At 43.0% G+C, this 21,850-nt stretch overlaps 4 protein-coding genes across 13 annotated transcripts in view; 3 read left to right on the top strand and 1 right to left on the bottom strand.

Moving 5' to 3' along the window:
• The first annotated feature begins 115 nt into the window (after window positions 1–115).
• Window positions 116–2,064, top strand: LOC138139211 (uncharacterized). Of its 2 annotated transcripts, none has more exons than XM_069059417.1 (4): window positions 116–818; window positions 873–1,170; window positions 1,222–1,644; window positions 1,883–2,064. In XM_069059417.1, the coding sequence occupies exons 1-4, from the start codon at window positions 804–806 to the stop codon at window positions 1,957–1,959; spliced, it is 813 nt and encodes a 270-aa protein (XP_068915518.1). In that variant the 5' UTR covers window positions 116–803; the 3' UTR covers window positions 1,960–2,064. The 2 variants fall into 2 exon arrangements, with proteins under 2 accessions (XP_068915518.1, XP_068915517.1); XM_069059416.1 differs by having other exon boundaries at window positions 1,222–1,790; window positions 1,883–2,027.
• A 4,068-nt stretch (window positions 2,065–6,132) lies between these two features.
• Window positions 6,133–21,850, bottom strand: part of LOC138139205 (protein piccolo-like) — a 38,141-nt gene continuing 22,423 nt past the window's right edge. For 4 of the 9 annotated variants that reach the window (XM_069059401.1, XM_069059407.1, XM_069059406.1 and 1 more), the window contains 8 exons: window positions 12,854–12,968; window positions 11,389–12,776; window positions 11,103–11,332; window positions 10,642–10,776; window positions 10,460–10,525; window positions 10,277–10,408; window positions 7,241–10,041; window positions 6,133–6,552 (listed from right to left, as the gene is read on the bottom strand). In XM_069059401.1, coding sequence (XP_068915502.1) covers window positions 7,304–10,041; window positions 10,277–10,408; window positions 10,460–10,525; window positions 10,642–10,776; window positions 11,103–11,332; window positions 11,389–12,776; window positions 12,854–12,968 — 4,804 coding nt within the window. In that variant the 3' untranslated portion in view covers window positions 6,133–6,552; window positions 7,241–7,303. Of the gene's footprint in view, window positions 6,553–7,240; window positions 10,042–10,276; window positions 10,409–10,459; window positions 10,526–10,641; window positions 10,777–10,979; window positions 11,049–11,102; window positions 11,333–11,388; window positions 12,797–12,853; window positions 12,969–21,850 lie in introns of all 9 variants that reach the window. The other 5 variants (XM_069059409.1, XM_069059410.1, XM_069059402.1 and 2 more) reach the window with 4 other exon arrangements.
• LOC138139210 (sex-determining region Y protein-like) lies at window positions 13,234–14,385 on the top strand. The gene is made up of 2 exons (XM_069059415.1): window positions 13,234–13,288; window positions 13,339–14,385. The coding sequence occupies exons 1-2, from the start codon at window positions 13,277–13,279 to the stop codon at window positions 14,323–14,325; spliced, it is 999 nt and encodes a 332-aa protein (XP_068915516.1). The 5' UTR covers window positions 13,234–13,276; the 3' UTR covers window positions 14,326–14,385.
• LOC138139212 (histidine-rich glycoprotein-like) lies at window positions 16,877–18,033 on the top strand. Its single transcript, XM_069059418.1, has 2 exons — window positions 16,877–17,029; window positions 17,084–18,033. The coding sequence occupies exons 1-2, from the start codon at window positions 17,018–17,020 to the stop codon at window positions 17,948–17,950; spliced, it is 879 nt and encodes a 292-aa protein (XP_068915519.1). The 5' UTR covers window positions 16,877–17,017; the 3' UTR covers window positions 17,951–18,033.

Below are 21,850 nucleotides of genomic sequence, written 5' to 3'. Positions count from 1 at the left end.
CTTCTCGGATTGGTTCACTACTCACTACCTACCGGAAGTACACAGTCGGCTGTCTTGTTTACCAATCAGCGGTCAAGTTATGACTATTTTTATTTACGTTTTATGTTTATTTTATTATGATGGCAAGAGAGTTGTTAGTGCCGATCGTGTCGAACTACTAAATTCCGACACTCGAATTTTTTCTGATGGTAAATTCCGAAATTACAAATAAATAGACCGCTTAGAGACGATTTTTATTGCGGCTTTTTGGGTCAAATTGCTTAATAAAAATTAATTCCCCGCGAAATTCGATCATTAAGTGTTCGAATGGATTTTCAGGAAACCGACAATGTTATGCAAGGATTTGCAAATTAGGAAAAGTCAGTGGGAAGATGCCGAAAAAATAATAGCGTGGGATTGACATACTTTTCACCTGTTGTGGTTTGTTAAACTCGCGGAGCATTGTTCGATTAATAACAAATAGGTGCGACTAGGGCTCTTAAATTGAAAAATTTGGAACAATTTTGACCAACGTTTCAAACATTTTGATCGAACTTTGTCTTCTGTCAGCTGACCAGGATGTGTCAAACTCGGGGATTCCCTGTTGCACCAAGCGACAACATTTTTTCGAAATCCGGTAAATCAAGCAGCTTAAGGGCATCGTCTTGTGCATGGCAAACTCATGACATAATTTTTATGTAATCCAATAAGACTCTCACTTTTGGCTCGCGAGATGCTTTCTTCATTCTATGTTGCGACCTCGCGGAAAGTGGTAATAACCTCCATTTCCTCTCAAACACCAGCGAGACCCAGCTTTGTCCCAAATGTTCCAAAAAACCGTAAGTACAAATTTTTTTTCGCCAAAATATTTTGTCCTTCATTCTCTCCTTCAGTTCTTGATCGCCCTCTTGATAACCAAACTAGTTCTTGCCATTCCCCCAAACGACAAAGCCCTGTATGACGACGCCGAGGCCCGGATCCACAAACGCCGCCCTTGTCGCGGTCGAGGTCGGAGCGACCCCCAAGGGCGCACTTTCTTCGACTGGTCGCTGTCATACGTCGACGTAAACTATAACTACAACTACAACATCAACTGTGGAGGGGGTGGCGGAAACGGGCAACACGGGGGCGGCGGATCTTATGGAGATAGCGGCTCCCAAAAGCCCATCCTATCCAGCATACTGCAAAACGGTGAGTCTGGATATTTCCGCACGTTTCCCATTACTCTCCTTGTGGTTTTAGTGGGGAACCGACCCTCCGGGGGCAGCCAACAAGGCGGCGGTTTGTTCGGTGGCAACGGCCCCATCAACTTTGTCCAGTCGCAGTTTCAAGGTATATTTTCTGACGGACCGGGTTTGGGGTCTTTGTTGCCCCAGGGCGGCATCTTCAACGGCGAAGGTTTGGGGTCGTTGCTGCCTCAGGGAGGTCTTTTCAATGGTGAAGGCATCAGTTCTTTGTTTGAGAATGGTCTTTTTAGTGGCATCTTCGACAACAGACCTTCGAACCGTCCGCCCGTTTCTAGCGTAACTAGCGCCCCCATCGTGACAACCCCCAAACCTGACGTGCAGGACCCCGACGATATTATCTATAACGACGAGAAACCAGTACACGAGGATCACGATGCCGTTGTTCCAGATAACTACAACAGACCCTACAACAGACCCGGTCAGTATCTAGTGGCTTACAACCCGATTTTTGGGGAATTCGTGCACGACCTGTCTGACTTTAACCCCCAAAGAATAGTTAGGCAATTAAATAGGGAATTCAATAGGCTCGCCAAACCATTGGCACACCTCTTGGGGAGATGATAAGTATGATTCTTCTACCTCCTACTAATTTTCACTTTCTGCTAACTCTGCAACCAGTAATACACCTCAAACTTTTTATTAAATTATTTTTACAGCTCCCTACCCGTACCGACAAAGACCGTCCCAGTACCGGTACCAAAGTCGTCGCCCCAACAGCATCAGATTCACATAATTAACCTTCATCTCATCACAATTAAAATACATAAAAACCAATACAAATGTATAAATAGAAATATAGTAATAAAAAACCAAACTAAAAACTAATCTTCTGTTTCGACGTAATCTTCATTGGGCTCTCTGTTGTAAGTGTCCAGAAACTTCTCAACTGCTTGGGGTTGCATCCCCATGAAAGGCTTCAGCATGGCTCCACTCACAGCCATCGAGGTCCCAACTGTTCCGTTACCCTCTACTTCAGAAGGCTTCTGGAAGATGACATCAGGGTCAGTCGCATCAGCCTTGACCTTAACAGTTTGATTGTACATTCTTTCAAGCATCAGAGGATTGATGGCCCCCAGAACATAACCTAAATCAGGATTGTCATGATCTCCATGATTTGCCCCGCCGTAGTGATCCTTGGGAGCTTGATTCTGCTTCTGCAAGTCTTTCACGTCGTCCCCGTTGTCCCTCAAAAAATCCCGCAACTCGTTTTCCGAAGCTCTCCCCATAAACGGGTGCAGCAGCTCTGGCGAAAGAAACAGTCCACTCCCGACAGTCTCATTCGTGCTTCCGTCAAACAACGTTTCGATGAACCTCCCCATCTCTTTCGTCTCTTGCTTCTTCTTCTTCTTCTTGCTCTTCGATTTCTTCCTCTTGTGTTCGTCGGGACTGCTGCGCACCATCGAGGTCAGTTCGTTCTTCATTTTGACGAGAAAGTCTCGCAAGTTCTTGGCCCCCACTGAAATCTTCGCGTCTTCCAGAGTACTAAGAGCTTCACCAACAGTATCAACATCATCATTGTCGGTATCCCTGAATCGGCTGTAAAGCTCGGCCAGTCTTTCGTCGACTCGCGCTTGGCTGACTCTCCGAGGCTCGAAGATGATTTTTTGCAAGTCCAGGCTTTTGGAGTTGGGCTTGGAGAACCCGATGGCGTCCATGATGTGTCCCATGCGCACAAAATTGGTTCCCGTGTCAGCAGGTTTCTTCGCCGTACGCTCGTTCACCAAATCTACTATTTTGGGAGTTATCAAAATGGCCTTGCTGGGAGGTCTTCTTTGAACAGCTGGGATCTGCGAATAGGGAATTATTAATCTAGGAGCTGAGTGTCTGGCTGAGTTGAGGATATTTCTGGCGTCGTGTGCTATTTCGCCTATGTGGGACGCAGTTTCTTGGCCAGACTTGATGCTCTCCCTCACCATCTCCCCCACTCTTTTGAACGTACGCGAAAACCTCGCGTCGTCTTCGTCTTGACCGGATCTGGTGCGCAGGGACGGATTAGCAGCACCCACGCGATCCGAAGACTTCACTATTTCGTAATCTGTTGGGATGATCATGTTCTGAGGTGGTATCTTCATAGCTGAGAGAAGCGCGTTTCTGGACGACCCCATCAAATGCTTCAAATGATACAACGGGGCTCTTTCGTCTTCAAAAGCGTGCTTGGTGGCGGTGCCAAAATTCTCAATGGTCTTTGGAACATCTAGCTTGACGGTGGGGTCGCTGATCAGACGGGTTAAAGGAATTGATCTCTTGGTGATTTTTTTCCGTTGATCTTCCAGATCAGTCAAAGTTCTGTTGCTTATGTCCGCCACCAGTTTCAAGTCTTCGTCGTTTTTTGATTTGTCTTTCAGAGAGTCCACAATCTGACGCTCCATTCCTAGAATTGTGTCCAACTTGTCGATTGATCTCTTGTACTGATTTGGGTATCTATTTATTGGAAAGTTTAAGAGATACGGGGCTGTGAGTCTGTTTTCAACAAAAGAGTCATCTCCGTGGCGTTCGACATTGTCTTCGGGAACAACTCCTTCAGCTTCCCTATAGCGTCCTGTGTATGAACCAGAATAATGAGAAGGATTCGGGCTGTAAGACGGATAGCTCTGATAATTCTGTTGCTTCAGTTTCTTCTTCAGTTTATGAGTTGGACTAGCTTCTCTAGAATCGAATAACGGCATTGGATCTTCTAATTTATCTTCACTACCACCATCTTCAGCTTCTCTGTAGTGTCCTGTATTTTGACCGTATTGGTGAGAATTTTGCCCGTAAGAAGGATAGCTCTGATAACGCTGTTGCTTCAGCTTCTTCTTCAGTTTATGAGTTGGACTAGCTTCTCGGGAGTCAAAGAGCGACATTGGACCTTCAGCACCAACTTCTTCAAGACTATTGGCTAAAGCATCAACTTCTCCCAGACCATTGGCCACAGCACCAACTTCTTCAGCTTCTCTATAGTGCCCTGCATTTTGACCGTATTGAGAAAAATGGTTCCCACTAGAAGGCTCTTCTGCACCAACTTCTTCAGCTTCTCTGTAGTGTCCCGTGTTTGGACTATACTGTTGAGGACTCTTACCATACGAAGGATAACTTTGATAATACTGTTGTTTGAGTTTCTTCTTCAACTTGTGAGTTGGACTAGCTTCCCTAAACTGTTTTATGTATTCTGTATTGTGTAGAGGCAAGATTTCCCTAAACTTGTGCCTAGATAAAAAATCCATCTGTTCTTGTTGGTCGAACACATCAGAAGTCGAATCCTCTTCACCTTGCCCTACAGAAAAATTCTCTTCACCCTGTGCTTCTTTAACCCTACCAAAACCTCCACCAAGTCTTTGTGGCGGCACAATTCTTCCAACCCCGCCTCTATTCTGATTTATCGTCTGGAAATTTTGACCGGAAGAGGGAACGATAATGCGTGAAGTCTGTGCGAATGGGCTGATGGGTCGAGTTTGAGGAAAGTGTTGCGAACCTTGACCCAATTTACTCCCATCACTCGCAGTCAATTGAAACAGACCAGGTGGTCTTTGCCCACGATTGACGTCAAATTGAGCTTCCAGATGATTTGGGAAAGTGTTGTGGGAATGGAGTTGTGTTCCAGCTTCTGCATTTTTCTGGTGAATGATTGACTGACTCTGAGGTACGACCAAGCCACCGTGAATTGGCGTGGTGTGGATCGATGGAACAACTCCCTGGTTGATAACCGGAAGGTGTGAAATACCTGGATTGAGAGCTTGGTTCTGGTTGATGTTCAAGTTTAAACCAGGCGAAACTAGATGGGTTTGGGGAACGTGAAGACCAGGAACGAGTCCCTGGGTCTGTGGAAAAGTAGAGAGTCCATGGGTCTGTGGAAAAGTAGAGACACCATGAGTTACAGACAGTTGATGGCTGTGCAGCCGAGGAGGAAACAGATGGGCCTCTGCTTCTTTGACTTCTTGCAAACCTTCCACACTTGTAGATGTTTCTTCACCTTCTTCTTCTTGGTTGGAATGTGGGTTAGCATCAAAAACTGGATCCTTTCTTAAAAGAAAGCTACTCGACGGAAACCTAGAATTTGGTCGATGCCCGTCTCGAATCTCAGACCTTCTTAAATTTCTTTCTTCAAATCTGTCCACCAGTTCCCTCACTTCTTTCAGTTCTTCGATGGCCTGGTCCAGCGACTCCTCAGCTTCAGGATTCTGCACGGGCAAACCTCTAAGCGCCATACTTTTCACAAATATTTTTCTTCGTGGATTGATTGCAACATTTTTATTTCCCGCTTCTCTTGCACTAGAGTCAGGACTGAATCGTGGTCTTTCGACGAAAGACTGTTCATCTTCGCCAGCAGGGACGTGTTGGTTGGGATTTTGAGGACCAAAAACACGGAAATCCTCTTCGGGGTGTTGTTGTTGGGACTCAGCACTTCTTACATACCCATCGTCGTCATCAATGGGGCAGATGTGAACAAAAAGTGGCTCTCCATTTTCGTCGTAGTCGTTGAAATGTGGCTGTTCTGGAGGTGCTGGAGGGTACTGTCTTTTGGAACGAACAGAAGTGGAGGAGCGAGCTTGATTAATTAATCTGGCAGAGTTTGCTCTGAGTTTGGCGCGGTTTGCTACTGCTCTAGCTCTAGCTTCGTTGACTCTTGCCAAAGCATGGGAAAGATCTAGGGTGGCGAGTGTGGGTAAAAGCGCGCCGAAGAGGAGCAGAACGCGCAGGAAAATCTAAGGGGAAGAAACATTGAAAAGTCGGAAAGTAAGAAAAAGAAAGGAATAATTGCACTTACCATTGTAATGGGTCACGTCTAAACGCACCACTCGACAAGAATACAATGAAATTGTTTCGGCAAGAGCAAAACTGCCAAGAGTGCAGTTTGAGTGACCTACTGAGGAATAAAGAAAATGTCGCAAGTGTTGCGGTCATCAATATTTCCGTGACAAAGAAGAGGTTTAATTAAATACGTTTATTTAAAAATATGTTACATAAATAATACATAGTTAAGTATATAACAACGTAGAGCAGTATGGGACAGTTTATATACAATAATAACAGCAAGAAAAGTGCACAAGTTACTAAACGCTTAAGTAGTTTTGAAATAAAATTGAACAATCCTTGCAAGATTTGATTAACTTTACAGTTTTACAAAGAACCGAATCGGGGTATTTACAATCTTACGATCATACAAAAAAGTTGCTTGTAAAATGAAAATGCGTCTGCACAAGCGCAAAACAACAAACTCGTTTCAAAAAAGAGAGAAAAAAAATCAAAAACAACTCATTTCGATAAAGATGTTGTGATGAGAAAAATCTTTAATCCGTGTCATTCCGACGCATAACCTCAGAATTTTACAGATCTGATTGATCGGGACCTAAAACATAGAGAAGAGGGAGTTAGTAGAGTGTCAACAGGACGCGATCGCACCTAGAAACATTTTCAATAATTTTATTTGCATTTGCAACAGAGTGACCACTGGTTTAGTCGAAACCGGTTAATTTCATTAATAAAAATCAAATCCAAAGACATGCTGACGTATGTGTGAAAATGCTGAATTAGTCCAAACTGTATTAATTTGTTAAGGAATCTCTATAAGCAAACTACACCTTTCCATTAATGAAATTACAAAAAAGGGGGACAAAAACTGGAAGTCACTATCTTATTCTAATCAAGAAGAAGCCTTGTCGGTCACGATCAGAGTGTTAATTGATTAAGACTGATTTTAGTGCTGCTCTTGAGGTGCTTGGGATTACAACACATAGTGACTTTATTGTCAAATGCAAATAAAACCGTCAACTGAACTAAATGACTCATTCAAGGTGGAGTTTACTCCATAGAGATAAGAATTTAAACATTGGACCATCCAGGAATCTATTTGTTTTCAAACACCAATCACATTTTGGCCCCCCGATAGATTACTGGACCAATGCAGTTTAAAGCCTACCAGTCGAAAAAAGAAAATAAAAAAAATCATAAAAAAACGCTACAAAATAAAAATCTACACGGTACAGTAGAGTAAAAAAGGCAAAAAAAGTAAGACCAATTCAATTAATTGTAGGTACCTCATCGCAAAACCGGGTCCGTGTCAATAAAACAATTTCGATAAATCCGCCTCCTCGTTTCGATCAAGAAGCACTCGTGACCTCGCTGGGTTCAAGGGATTTATCAGTGGAGGGAGATTCAGGGGATTCTTCCATCAATTTCATCAGTTCTTGATGGACATTCTTTGAACTCAAGATTTTCGGACATTTCGCCAACAACCCGGCTATCGCTCCGGTCTTGTTCGAACCGGAATGTTCCTGTAACAACTTGAAAGCCTTCGACGGCAAAATATCGTAGTTCTCGTTGCAAAACTGTTCGGCGTCACTCCACGAGTCGTAGTACTGTTTGTAGTCGTTGTAGAATTCCTGCGGGGTCCGAGCGGGGGTCGAGCTTTCGGTGCTGTTCCTCAACGGCGACAGGAAACTGCTGTCGGGGGTGGACATCTCGTCCAGCTCCTCCTGCAAGATCCTCTTGGCCGCGGCTTGCAGCTTCTCTCTGGGGATGTTCCTGAAGATTTGGCCTTTCTTCCGTTTCAGGATGCTTTGGACCAGCTCGGTTACCATTTTGTCGCTGACTGGGGAACCAGGGGATGTGATCCCGCTCGAAGAGAAGCTCTCGTCGCTGACGTTGTTGAGGGGCAAGCTCAGCTGCTCGCGTCTCATCACCGCTTCTTCTTTGGCTGCGCTTTCGACGGGAGTCGCTTCGGGTTTGCTCTCTCCTTCTTCCTCGTCTTCCTCGGCCTCGCACACTTCTTGCAACAACTTGAACAGTCTGGAGTGGGTCGCTGCACGTTGATACCGGGTCATCTTCTTCAATTCCGGGAACTCTTCGTTGTCGGAAATGTGGCGACTCATGTCCGAAGTCACCCCAGAATCGCCTTCCTCCTCGCTGAACTCTTCGAAAGACTTGACGCTGCTTTTGGTCGATGTCGTCTTGCTGTTGTTCTGTAAAGTTCCGGATTCGATCGCTGACACTTTGTCTTTGACCGACATCTTGATCTCGCTGTCCCCTTTCAGATGCTCACGTTTATTGTTAATACTATCTTTGAGAGCTTGGATCCGTTCTTTGATCGACAATGGTTCGGGATTTTCCGCCTTGTCGGCGTTGTTGTTGACGTCCCCGGCCTTCTCATCCTCCGAGTCGCTGTCATCATCCGACTCGCTTTCTTCTTCCGATTCCGAAGAAGAATCTTCCACTTCGACGGTTTCTTTCTTCGAGCTCTCACTTGAGCTGCTATCGCTAGAGCTAGTGGAACCTGCATCGTCGTCATTTCCTTTCTTCGCCGATTCGACTCTTTCCGGTGGGGCCTCCTCTTCCACCACCGGTTCAGCTTCGAATTTCTTACGTCTAACGGGCAAGACGTCATCGTCTTTGTTCAAAATCCCCCACCAGTCTTGCTCATCTTCTTCTTTGTCTTCATTAGTCTCTTCTACATTTGGAATATCTCTATTTCGATCATCACTAGTACAAATCACAGCTTCGGTTACTGCTTCCGCTTCCTTCGCAATCGAAGATGGAGTCTCCACTTCGGTTTCTTCACCAACCGGAGATGGACTCTCAGCCTCGACTTCTTTGGGAGCTGAAGTTGGAGTCTTAACGACGAAGGCGGCGAAGGTGTCGCCTGTTTCTTCCTCGTCTATGTTTTCTTCAATTTTAATTTCGCTCTCGCCCACAATCACGGTCGTTATTTCTTCGTTTTCCGTCACCTCGACTTTGATTTTCAAAGGCAACTTCACGCTGACCGCGGCTGAATTTTCACCCTCTTCTTCTTCCTCTTCGGCGTCGCTCTTTTCTGCAATCGTCGTCGAATCGCTGAGCACGCTTGACTCGCGTTTAGAGTCGCTCCTCTCGCTCTCTTCAAAGATCACGCTCAGTTGGTGCGGAATCGTATCTTCATCCACAATATAAGAAACAGAATCGTCGTTTTCTTCAGTTTCTTCAGAACCGTCATCGCCATTTTGTTCTTCGTCGGAATTCTGATCGTCCTCTTCTTCGTAGATCTTAATATCCTTGACACTTCTGATGGCTTGCAACCCATTAGAGCTTTGACTTCGTTTCGTCGGAAACTGTTCCTCTTCAGTTTCCACTTCCGTTTCGGAATCAGATTCCGACGAATCTCGCTCAGATTCAGTCTCGGCGCCTTTCTGCTGCCCAAATTCTTGTGGCAAAGTTGGCGTTACAAGAATCTGAGGTGTCTTCGACGTTTCCCGTTCTGATTCTTCTTTCTCACTTTTAAGTTTTCTGCTGAAGTACGCCATCTCATCCGTAGAAGAATACCCGGCAACTTCTTCGCCTTCATTCTGTTCGTAGAACGGATACGGCGAATATACCGGAGGATACCCGTAATAAGAGTACCCATAGTACGGGTCCCAATAGGGCGGGTACTGATACTGAGCGGGTGGCGGCGGTGGTACCGCAGCAAAATTCGCTTGACTATTATCTTCGCTGCTTTCTTGGGGGTAATTACCCCATTCCTCCAACTCCCTACTGGGAGTCTGGGGATAGTACGTGGGGTAGTACCCCCAGTACGGCAAGGGTGTGTTTCTGGCAGTTGTTTCAGCGTCTGATTCTACGTCGGGTGTTCTGAGAGGGCGCATGTATGGGTACGGCGAGGGTGGGGGGTAGTACCCCCAAAACGGCACGGGAGTTTGGCGAATGTCTCTGTTATCATTAGTTTCGTTTTGTTCTTTAGAGTTCGGATAGTAATAGTTACAGTAATAATCGGGCCAGTAGGGGGGGACTGGGGGAGGGTAGTTGGGGTCGTAACCCCACTGGTTATACGAGGAGGGGTCGTAGTTTTCGTTTACTTCATTGGCATTGGCTACAACAAAATAATTTTCGTGTTCAAATTTCGTCGTTCGCAAAAATTTGGGTAGGCTTCAAAAAGTACTCATGTTCCTTTATTTATTTAAATCTTTAAATGAAATGATCAAGACAGTTAGTTGGACTAAAGAACGAGTGTACCATGCTCAGTCTTCTTCTGTACTTTTGTCTGTGTTTTGTATTTTCGTGTATCAGTATTTTTGCGACGTAGGTGTATGACAATGACAACTTACCACAACTATCAGGCGCAGTCATTGCCTGTAAGATCTTGAAAGACCTGCTTGGTATTGAGCTTCCTGTGTACTTCTTGGGCTCAGGAACGGTCTGTTCGCTGGGATGGACGTAATTCCTGGGCTGGTCGTCTCCTGAAATCGCGGATATAACAAACTGTTGGCAACATCTTCATTCTGACTCACTTTCGATCTGAATCGGTATGTTTCTGACCTGAGGAGTTCTGTTTCCGCCAGGTGGTCCACGTGAAACTGTATAAAAATGAAGATGAGTACTGGTGCGACCAAGTTTCTGTTTGGGGTTAGTCTAAGAAGCGAAAAGAAAATCGGTTAAGAGAGAAACTCCCAAAAGCCTCAAACTAGCGTACCAGTGGCACCGGTAGTAGGAGTATCAGAAGGTCCGTCAGTCATTGATTGAAGAAGTTTAAAAGCTTTTGACGGGATAGCTGGACCCCGATATCTCGGGTCCACTTCGTTATGAAGAGAAGTATCATCGTCTACACCTAGTCAAAGAGTTTGAATGTTAGTAAAAGCCACGTGAGAACTTCTGTTCGTTGGATGGACAGTGCTTCGCATTAGTTCAAGTATTACAAAAAAAATTGTCCGAAAATTTTGCTCTAGATTCGAATGCTTGACAGTAGCAGTAACAAAGAAGAAACAAGAGATAGAACCGACACCTAACAAATAATGAATGACTTATATGTACCACTTTCGTCAAGTATTCTAAAGACTCTGGATGGTATGAGTCCACCTCTATACCTCGGGTCTTCCTCCTCTTTAACAACAATTTCGTCAAAAATGCCCACATTCTGGCCAAACAACAAATTACCTTGTCTGAATCTGTTCATTAGCTCTCTGTCACCTTCGGACAACTTCAACTTCCTCATCTGTTCAGCCGGTGGAGTTTGCTGAAACTGTTGGGGATATCTCGGACCATGCTCTATGACAGGAGTCTGGTCGCCTTCGTCGTCACCGTCTGTTTGGGTGATCTTCTGGATGACTTTAAACGCATTAGACTGGGGCGGATTGTTGCTCCAGCTCTGTTGGCGATTCAGAGACCTACGACCCGAATCCCGTCGATTCCGACACCACCAGAGAATAGTTCAGCAACTCACCTGTCATTTCCAGGAGTTACTGGAGTTCCAGGCTTATTCGGCATTTTCTTCTCGATCTGTACAGGTATGATGATGGCTCCCTGGGCATCAACTCTCGATTGTTGGCGATTGGGCTGCGGCCCTGGATGCTGAAAGACCAGAGGCTGAGTAACATAAACAGCGTTGGGGGCAGCCTGTGCCTGGTTAGGCACCTGCTGAACCGGCGATCTATTCTGAGGAAATCTTTGCTGTTGTTGCATTTGAGGAGGCTGCTGCACCGGCTCTTGGGCCTGCGGTGCGACCGGTTCTTTCTTAGCCCACGGAGGCAACTCCTCCGTCTGTTTCTGTTGCTTCTGCCACGGTTTCGGCGCTTCCTTCAAGGTGGGAGTGGAAGGAGACTGGATTTGGGGAGATTGGGGATCGCGTTTTGGAGGAGGTGGGGGACTCGTCACGCCTCTCTGCTGCTGCTGATTGATCGGAGGGATGTAGAGCGAGCCCAGATGGGCGGTACTCGTCTTCATCACCTGCTCCTCGGGACTGGCATTCCGTTCTTGCTGCACCGGAGGCGACTGCTGGTGGTTCCTCTCGATTATCTTGGGCTGGTACCGTGGCGGTTCCTGCACCGGAGGCGACCACGGGGGTTGCACCGGCGGGGCTTGCGCCCACCTCTGACCCTGAGGCTGAGTCGGGGGCGGCGACTGCTGATGATTCGGCCACTGCTGCTGCGCGGGAGGGGCTTGCGACCATCTCTGATTCTGCTGAATCGGAGGAGATCTCTGCTGCTGCGGGACAGGCGGCGATCCTTGCTGTTGGACAGGCGGAGATCTTTGTTGCTGCTGCTGAAGAGGCGGCGATCTTTGTTGCTGCGGCACCGGAGGCGACTTCGTCGACTGGTTGTTGAAAATCTCGTCCAACAAGGTGTTTTTGGGTTGGGGTCCTCCGGTTTTTCTCAGCAAGGCCATCGGATTGTCGGGGATGATCTTCGTCATGTCCGGTCTTTCCAGTACTTGATTGTCGCCGGTTGTAATTTTTTGAGTCGGCAAGGGTTCGGTAGGTGGAGGAGGAGGTCTCGGGATGTTGGCGAAGGGTGGAGGAGGTGGTGGTGGAGGGCCGTTGCGGGGTCCAGGTGGTGGGGGTGGCGGACCGCTGGGGAATACTTGAACGTGCATCTGGGGTTGCATCGCCGCCAGAGCCGAGGGCGGCAAAGGACCGACGGGTTGAGGTGCTTGAGGCCGAGGAGATTCCGGGGCTCCGGTGTAGTTGGCGTTGCGTTCTATCCTCCGGGCCATCCTAGGGGATTTTATTTCGGACAAGTCGATCCCGCCGGGGGTGTAGGTGAAGGGTTTCTTGTCTTGTTTCATCATGGCGTTCTGCACGCATGGTGGAGGATCCATTCTTCTGTCCGGTATCTGTATTAAGAAAAAATAACCTTCAACACCCTTTCTTTCAGTTTTTTTTTACATTTAACACTTATAACACCAAATACCTCTGACTTGAGTCTAACACTAGGAATGTGTCCCACTGGTGGTGGTGGCGGCGATCGTATTCCTCCAGATGATAGTTCTAAACCAGGGCCTGCTCCAGGGAGCCTTGACTGCGGCCTGCAACAAAACAGAAATATTATAAATCATTTACAAGAAGCGGTTCATCTACTTTGTTAATTGCTTAGAAAATAACACTTTCATTAGCAGTAATCGTCTTCATTAATAATCGGATGTTTGATTTTATCAACGCCTCGGTATACTAGAGCGTATAATTATCTCTAACTATACACTACACCACTTCTTCGTGGCATGCTCGCGCCAACAACCCGTGCATGAAATGCAATCCATTTCACATATAAATACTCCGAAAGACACCAAGACCCTCATTCTCAGCTTGGTTAGCTTATCTTCAAGACTAAAGCAACATGGGAGCTTTGGTAAGTCGAGAAACCTTTCAATTCTGCCATGCTGTTTTGTTTAATTGCAGGTGATAGCGAGTTTGTTCTTGATGGGCCTCATCGTCACTGAGGCCAAGAGCCTGCCTCAAGAATCACCACCCTTCGCCTACATGGTCAAGGGGATGGCAGTTCCACCCCCGCATAGCGCATCACCTGCAGAACACCAAAGACTACAAGCAACAGCTACCAATTACCAACCCTTTCCAATAAAAGGGTACCACTACTCCAGTTATGGTCCCAGTTATGAAATTCTTTCACCTAGTTACGCCGCCCAACCGCACCAAGCGGAAGAGTATTCCGCCGAACACAGAGAGGGTGAATTTGAAAACCAAGAACAATTCTTAGGCGACCTTCAAGGCTACGCTCACTACAAAACTTCCAACAGCTTTAATTTTGAAGGTCCCCGCCAATTGGAAACCATCAACACCAAGAGCTACCACAAGGAGGTGGAACCCTACGATGTGGCTGGTTTCACCCAAGACGACCACCAGCACGATGAGGAACACGCCGAGGTCCACTACCACCAGCACAAACACGTCCACAAGCACAACCACAAACAGGAACACTTGCACAACCACAAACAGCAACACCAACATCAACATGGGCACAAGCATCAACACCAAGGCCAACACGATCACAAACACGTCGGCGAACACAAACATGACCACCAACAGAAACACGTTCACAGTCACAAGGGCGAACACGACCACAAGCATCATCACGGGCACCATCACAGTCATCATGGGGAACACAAACATGACCACAAGCACCACCAAGACCACAAACACGATCATCATCATGGACACAAGCATTCGCATCACTCCGATCACAAACATGAACATCATCAGGACCACAAGCATGATCATCATCACGCCCACAGCCACCAAGGGATGCACAAACATCAGCATCACCACCAAGGGTCGCACAAGCATCAACACGGACACAAGCACGAGTCCGGTCATCACCATGGACACAAGCACGAGCATGGACATAAGCACAGCTACCACAAGCATTGAAAGAATTGTTCTTGTTTTTAAAGTTTATTGCCTGGTGATATTACATTCTTGAATAAATTTCGATTTTATTACACTACTCCAGTTTACATCTTTTCAAACCTATAGCAAAGTTACAACCACTATAAATCGCCTAAGAATAAGTAGAAATGTTAATACCAGTTCTGGCTCGAGGAATAATCGTGCAGAATTAAAAAAAAATACCAATAAATTTAGCCCCTTTTTTATGGCCGGGACGTTATACAGGGTGTTATTGAAATGCGCGGACAAATTTTAACCACGAGCTACTGGCTTCATGTAGAACTCGAAAAAAATATTTAAAAAATTCTATGTCAAAAGATAAAATGACCTTTATTTTTTCGAACTACAATTTTTTTTAATTGCTTTTAGACTTTTAATTGATTTTGAAACTCTTTCAAAAATACCAAGTTTAACCTGCATTTCGTTCCGCCTTATTGTAGCACATACAGGTGTAGGGAACAACGAGCTTGCGAGGAGTGCCATGAAGGAGTAAGTGCTACAAAATGCCTTATAAACGAGATATCATACACTATTTTTTCTACTTTGCACCTTTTAAGCCATTTTTATGTGAAAATTAACAACTTTCAAATTTAGGGAATTTTGTCGTGGTTGGCAACAAATGTTGTTTGGAAGAATCAAATTTTTATTGTTATTAACAAATTTAAAATGTGCGAAGACAATTTTGTATGTATCCCGCCAGAAATACGAGATTCGGATTGGTCTAACTGCCCAAGACACGTCTAATGTAACGATTAATGCTTGAAACAATTATTCCACGTGATACCGAGCGTTGTGTCCCGGTTTTGTTTGGGGTACTCCGTTCGTGCCGCGTTTGATCACATCCTTCACTTTCGTTCACGCTCTAAACGTGTTCGTTTCCTTCACTCCTCTCCTCTCCCTGTACAAAAAAGGCTGCGGCACCGTAAAAGCGAGCTGGGCAAAAAGGCGACACTCTTCTTCGAGACGGTCTGCATCTCGAGAGGCGGGACCCAACCGGTTCTTTCAAGAGTCACTCCGGCGTGGAAGAGGTCCACAAATCGACACCGGCCCCAAAAATGGATTCGACAGATAACACATGGAAACCACTTAAATTAAAATTCATTTTGTTTTGACGTTTATATTGACATTTCATTTACGTCATGCCCAGATCACGAATTCTAACCTTGAAAAAGTAAATTGCACTAAGCTTGTTTCAAAACGCGAATTTCTATTACAGCACGTAAAATGGATTTCGTAATAACTTTCATACAGACGCAAAGTATATTTTTTTTATAATGTTACTTGATTCACTAGAATTTCTAGTAATGGAATTGATATGATATGCAACACAGAATACACATCTGTACTTGAAACTAACAGGTATAAATACACTATTCGGATACACGCTGAAAAGGCCTAAACACAAGAAGTTATATGTATTATAATTATACAGGGTGTTTTTTAAATGCTACTACAAAAAGAGACTGGTAATAAGTAAGAATGAGTAGAACTCATACACAGAAAAATGATCTAATACGTCTTTTCGTTTTCGAGAAAAAAATAAATTAAACTTTGATTAAAATTGTCAGTACGCTACTGAATTAAAGGTAATTAAAAACGTAATTGGGGTTATCAAGCAACAATAATAATTTTGTTGTATTTTTGTTCGTGGCATTGTCGGGTTGCTATGATTGAACTTATTGTTTACTATTGTTGTGTCTGTGGCGTAGAATGTGCATGGACAGGGTTAGTTTATCCCTACCGTTTTAGATTTTAAAAAATGGTTTTTTGAACTCTTTTGATTCTCCAAATGACCCAGTTTATTTGTGTACTAGCATTTAAAAAACACCCTGTATATAATATATTGTGGGTTGAACTTTCAATTCCGCCGGGCTTATTATCATTCATGAAATACCCTGTATACTTAAATATTTAAGCGTGCTTGAATTAAAGATGTCGAAGGCGCTCGGCTTAAACCTTCACCTATAAACAGTGTTTTTGTTTCAGATCTGGAAACTGTTGACTTCATTTTTAAAAGTAGGACTCGACATACTTATTTGTAGAACATCAAAAAAAATACTTAACCCATTTCTGATAACTGCAGAGGAGTTCAAATCAAGAAAAGGGTGTCACATGACTTCAAGTCGATATGATTATCATGTGTACCAAAGCTCCGCCCATACCCTTCTTGTTTAAATGATACTGAATGTTTTAAATTGCAATTACTATTAATAATAATATTTTGTAGCGTTATTTTTCAATAATTATAGTGAAAATGGAAAGAAGGAAATGCGTGCAGACGTCGGAAAACGAAACAGAAAAATCGATAAATTATAATCAACATCTACCGACACAATTAACGCACGCATCCGAGTAATAATGTTTAATAACAATTAAAAAATAATCAAGATCCTTACAGTTAAATTAATGAGTTCCTCTTCACTACCCACAATAAAACCGTGTCTTTAATAACCGCTTATGTAGACAAAATAGAAGAAAACAACAATGTTGTAGTGCAAGTAGTGCACTGTTAATTAATTTTTGCATTTCAATGTACTTGCATTTTGACAATTCGTGCGTAAAGTAACTTCGTTAAGTGGAAACTGTTGTAGAGGGATCCTCTTATAAAAAGCCAACGGTGTAAAAAGTCTTCACTCTCAGCTTGGGTAGCTAAACCACACACGTTTTTAGCACCATGGGAGCCATAGTAAGAAAAAATTTCCATTCAATGATGTTCAATACAAGAATTTGATTTTTTCAGACTGAAGCGAGTGTGTTTCTGATCAAGCTCTTCCTCGTCGGAGCAGTGGGAGGTGTCACAGTACTTCAATCCGAAGATCCCAGTTACTTCCAGTACTTTCCACCGACCAACTACGACAACCTCCAGTACTTGCACAGCGCTGCGAACTACATTACAAACCCTGTGGTCGGCAACTACGAAGTAGTACCGTCCAAGAAACTCGACTACGGCGAAGGGAGAGTCCTGTACGACCACAGACCAGTCGAAGATTACTACGAAGACGAAGATGATGGTGCGAGGAAGTACGACGAAGAGTCCGAAGGAGGTACAAATCTGTTCCAAAGAGCTCACGGTTTTTCTAAGTCCAAAGGGAAGAAAGAAGTGCATTACCACAAACACAAACATGTCCACGAGCACAACCACAAACAGGAACACGTCCACAAACACAAACAGGACCACAGTCATGATCACAAACATGGACACAACCACGGGGACAAACATGTCCACCAGCACAATGGCCGCCATCAACATGGTCATCAGCATAGCGATCAGCACCAACACCAGGACCATCACAAACACTCCCATCACGGCGATCACAAACACGACCACAAAGAGGATCACAAACATGGCCACCACCATGGTCACAAACACGAACACAAACAGGAACACAAACACGACCACGGACACCACGGGGATCACGGACACGATCACCACCACGGACATGGTCATCAGCATTCGCACGATCACAAACAGGACCACAAGCATAGTCACCACCATGATGGCCAGCACAAACATACCCATCAGCACAAGCATGGGCATCACGGACACCACGACCACAAACACGGACACAAGCATCAGCATGGCCATAAGCATCTCAAACATCATTGACTGTCGTCTCTTCGCCGTCGAGTTTTACTATTGTTATTGAAATGTTGTAACCTATTGACAATTAAACGGTTTTAATATTTTCGTGTTGGTGTGTTAATGGAAGTTAAACACTTTCCATTGTAAATATTTCAGTTGTTGTTCCAAAGGAGACCGCGTGGGTGGATTAAAATGCGCTTGACTAGACAGATTTATACCGTTCTTGTGGTACAGCTGTTGGATTGTTGGAAAAATGCAGACGTTAGTCACCAAGTCCACTCTGACACGGCGGTGAAGAAATCACGGCACGCAAGCCGGAGGGTTTTATTTATAGATACGGGAAATCGGCGGGGTTGTCGCGACAACAATGCAAGCACAAGACAACACAATGCGTATCTGGAATATCACTTTGTCGGATGTGCGAATTTATTCAAGATGGCAAAAACTGTCGTCTGGGATTCAAGGTTCGGAGAAGTCGTGCTGGACGAAACTCGAACCCGGCAGACGGTACCAAGTGCAACTCGACCAAATAAAAGGATAAAATGCGACAAGTCGTAACATTCTTGATGGATGGGCTGACGCAACAGCGCAATTGTTTTGTAGGTCATTTGCCTAGTGAGTCAACTAAAAGCCAACAATTCAAATGTGTAACATTGTTATCTACAGTGTACAGACACTAGTTGTTTGTTTGTTTTCTGTCGCGCTGGTGGTAAGAGCAGCTACAGAAGCCGAAAGACAATTCGAAACACTTTACTACCGAGCGATCATTTAAAAAATAAATCGAGTTTGCTTTAGAGCCTATGCTATAGCATGGGTTGCCATAGGTAACACGCCGACTCGATTTATTTTGAAACATCGATCATTTTTGCTGTTGCAGGATTTTTCAAAAATCAAATACATACTACTTTCAGATGCAGAATACCAAATTTTACATACAATACATAAGAATGACTAAATCTGGAAGAATTCGTTTTAAAAAATATGAACAGACAATGTTTGCAATCAGGAGAAGACACAATGGAAGTAGAAACAATTCACTTTAACTAAAACGTAAAAGGGTATTATTGTTCTCTTGAGAATACAAGAATTTTTATTGTGTTGGTAGGGACTCTGTTTGACTAATTGTCATAAGATGTGTAAACAGTTCTTGGAACTGATTTTGATTTTCTTTTTGCACTTGAATGTTTTATTTTTTAAAATCTGTTGTGATAATTTCAGGCCTTTTAGAGCCACATTAGAATGTACATTTGCAGTGCAAAGAAAAAATATTGTCTTGGTTAATTATAGTTACACAGTGACTTTAAAATAAATATATTTAACAATAATAATTCCTTATCTATATAAAGAGCGATCAAATTAATTTGTAATCGAGTTATCCACGAATCCGAAATTGTATGTCGTTACTTGAACTTCACGCTCCAATAAACACAGCTTGAAACACAGGTTAGATCTCGACATATCAATCGCAAAAGACATACGGATTCAAATCCGTGGATTACTCGATTACAAATTTATTTGATCGCTCGATATATACTAAGGACAACGTAACATTTTATCTGCCCCGCCCATTTCATTTTCTTAGTTACCAATCAAATAGGTTGTTAAGACGATCTGATTTACACAGTAAAAATTTCTGACATTCGAATTGTCTTAATGACATTTTATTTTTTAGAACCTAAAACAATAATTGTGGACTTGACAGCAAAATTCTAACCTTAACTTTTTTACGTGGCAAATGTGATGAAAAGTTGTACAGATTGAATCTGGCTTTGATTCTGATTGGTTAATTAGAGTGGGCGGAGCAGATAAAAAGTTATAACGGCAATACTATAACTATACGAATGTTGTTCCATCTATTAATTACCTAATATCTTGAGAACAACTATAGTTGTTTTAAACAATAATATATAAAGTATTTAGACGCAAATAATAATAATTTTAAAAAATCAGAAAAATAAATTTCCGTTTCGAAAACCAAAGCTTCAGATACATTTTAAATGGGAGATGATTTGAATCTCTGCTATCAGATAAAAGTTTAGTTTTTTTACGTTTATACTGTATAAAAAATATATACAGGTGTATGAGAAATACATGTGTTAATTTTAACCAGTGGAAGAACTCGCCAATTTATGAAACATTCTCTATTTCTCTATTTTTACCAAACGAGTCGTTTTGTGTGATTAACTGATTAACTAGTCTCTATTTTTCAATGTAATTTTTTCAAAAACATTCAAATAAAAAAAAAACGTTTCATTTACCAAGCTCTGGTACGTGTTAAAATTAACACACGCATTTTAGGTACACCCTGTATAATAGGTATGCGGTCATTATAAATTATTGTAGTCCAAGCTGACGTAAAAACTGAATGTAAAATTTATGGTTGCCGCTCGATATGAAAATGATGAAAATTATTTTATATTATACCGGGTGATCAAAAAAGACTGTTTGAGTTGGGAATACAATTAAGAGCATTTTGTTATTCGGCTGTTTGCAATACTTCCACCCGTGGAGGGAGAAAAGACTGAAGATGGCATTTCCTATGCTTCCCATGTTAAAAATCCGAACCCTCTAAAAGCACGTGCAACAACCTTTAATGACCCAGTCCACAATGCGCTAGATAAAGAGGCACAATGCGCCTGGAAGGAAGGCGAAGGAAGCCATTGGCCTAGCGTCTATATTCAGAAACCTTTTATGACTCTGTAGTTTTCGCGGGCCGGTACACTTATTTGAATTAGTGCCATCTCCAGTCTTTTCTCCCTCCACGCTTCCGCCGCACCACGTTTTTTGACGGATAAGTATTTGACGTGAAATCAACAGCGACAAAAATTGTAGGTTATGTATGTATAAAAATCAACGGTAGGTACAAAGAAACAACATGAACTGTCAACTGTCAGTGTGATGTCGTCAACAACCAGAAGTTACTCCAGTTATACCATTTAAAAGTAAAAATCAGTACTGCCAACTCAAACAGTCCTTTTTGATCACGCTGTATTATATACGTAATATGACACTACATATTGATACCTAATTCACATAAAAAATGTAGCCGCACTATAATTATGTTTGTGTGAAGCGGCAAAAATTTCATAACATGGGCATGGTTTGCTTCGACTACAATCATTTATAATGACCCTGTATAATTTATACAGATATAAAATGTTAAATGTTTCTCAACACTAAGCCGTCTCCAGTCACCTCCACATTCTCATGACGGATTGTGAAAGAAGTCAGTTTTAGTACCCCTGTGTAAAAAAAAATTGACGGGTACAGAAAAGTGTTTGAGAAATTTTACTTTGAAGAAAATTTTCAAAATGGTCTAAATGAGTTTGATAATCGATCCTTTCTTTATTTGAATAAAACATTGTGCCCCTTTTGAACGTTGAATTTGATTAAAATTTATTACCGAATAGTTTTGAAATCGTAACAAAAATCTTGCTACATTTTCTTGTTATTTGTTATTGTTAATCGCATAATTAAATATTTTTGTGCTCTGTTTAGACTTAATACTTTCTTCATTTGTTTTTGTTGCTCTAACCAGGCCAAGTTGATTTTTTAGTCGATAGAGGTATTTTTTAAATTTCAAAGTCAAATATCTCAAGGACATTCTTCTGTAAGCTCTCACTTTTGTTACCTTACTCAAAAAGACATCCTCTGTTACAATCTGCCATTTTATAATAAAATATAAAATTTCAAATTTGTTACCTTAAAAGCCACCAGAAATAAACCCATCCGAACACAAAAAAATATGAGTAAAACAACGGACAAACAATAAACAGCACAAATTGGTAAAAAAAGGAATTAATTATAGGTTGGTAAAAAAATTTAGTATGTACAATCGCGGTCTTCCAAAAGTGAAGGATAGCTTGCGAAATTTTCCGTATTTAATTTAAATTAGGCTGTATTCATTGGCGTTCGCGCAGCAGG

Source organism: Tenebrio molitor, chromosome 9 (genome assembly GCF_963966145.1).
Source record: "Tenebrio molitor chromosome 9, icTenMoli1.1, whole genome shotgun sequence".
Taxonomy (NCBI): domain Eukaryota; kingdom Metazoa; phylum Arthropoda; class Insecta; order Coleoptera; family Tenebrionidae; genus Tenebrio; species Tenebrio molitor.
Note: the sequence above shows the minus strand (reverse complement) of the source record. Positions and strands in the feature narration are given on the sequence as shown.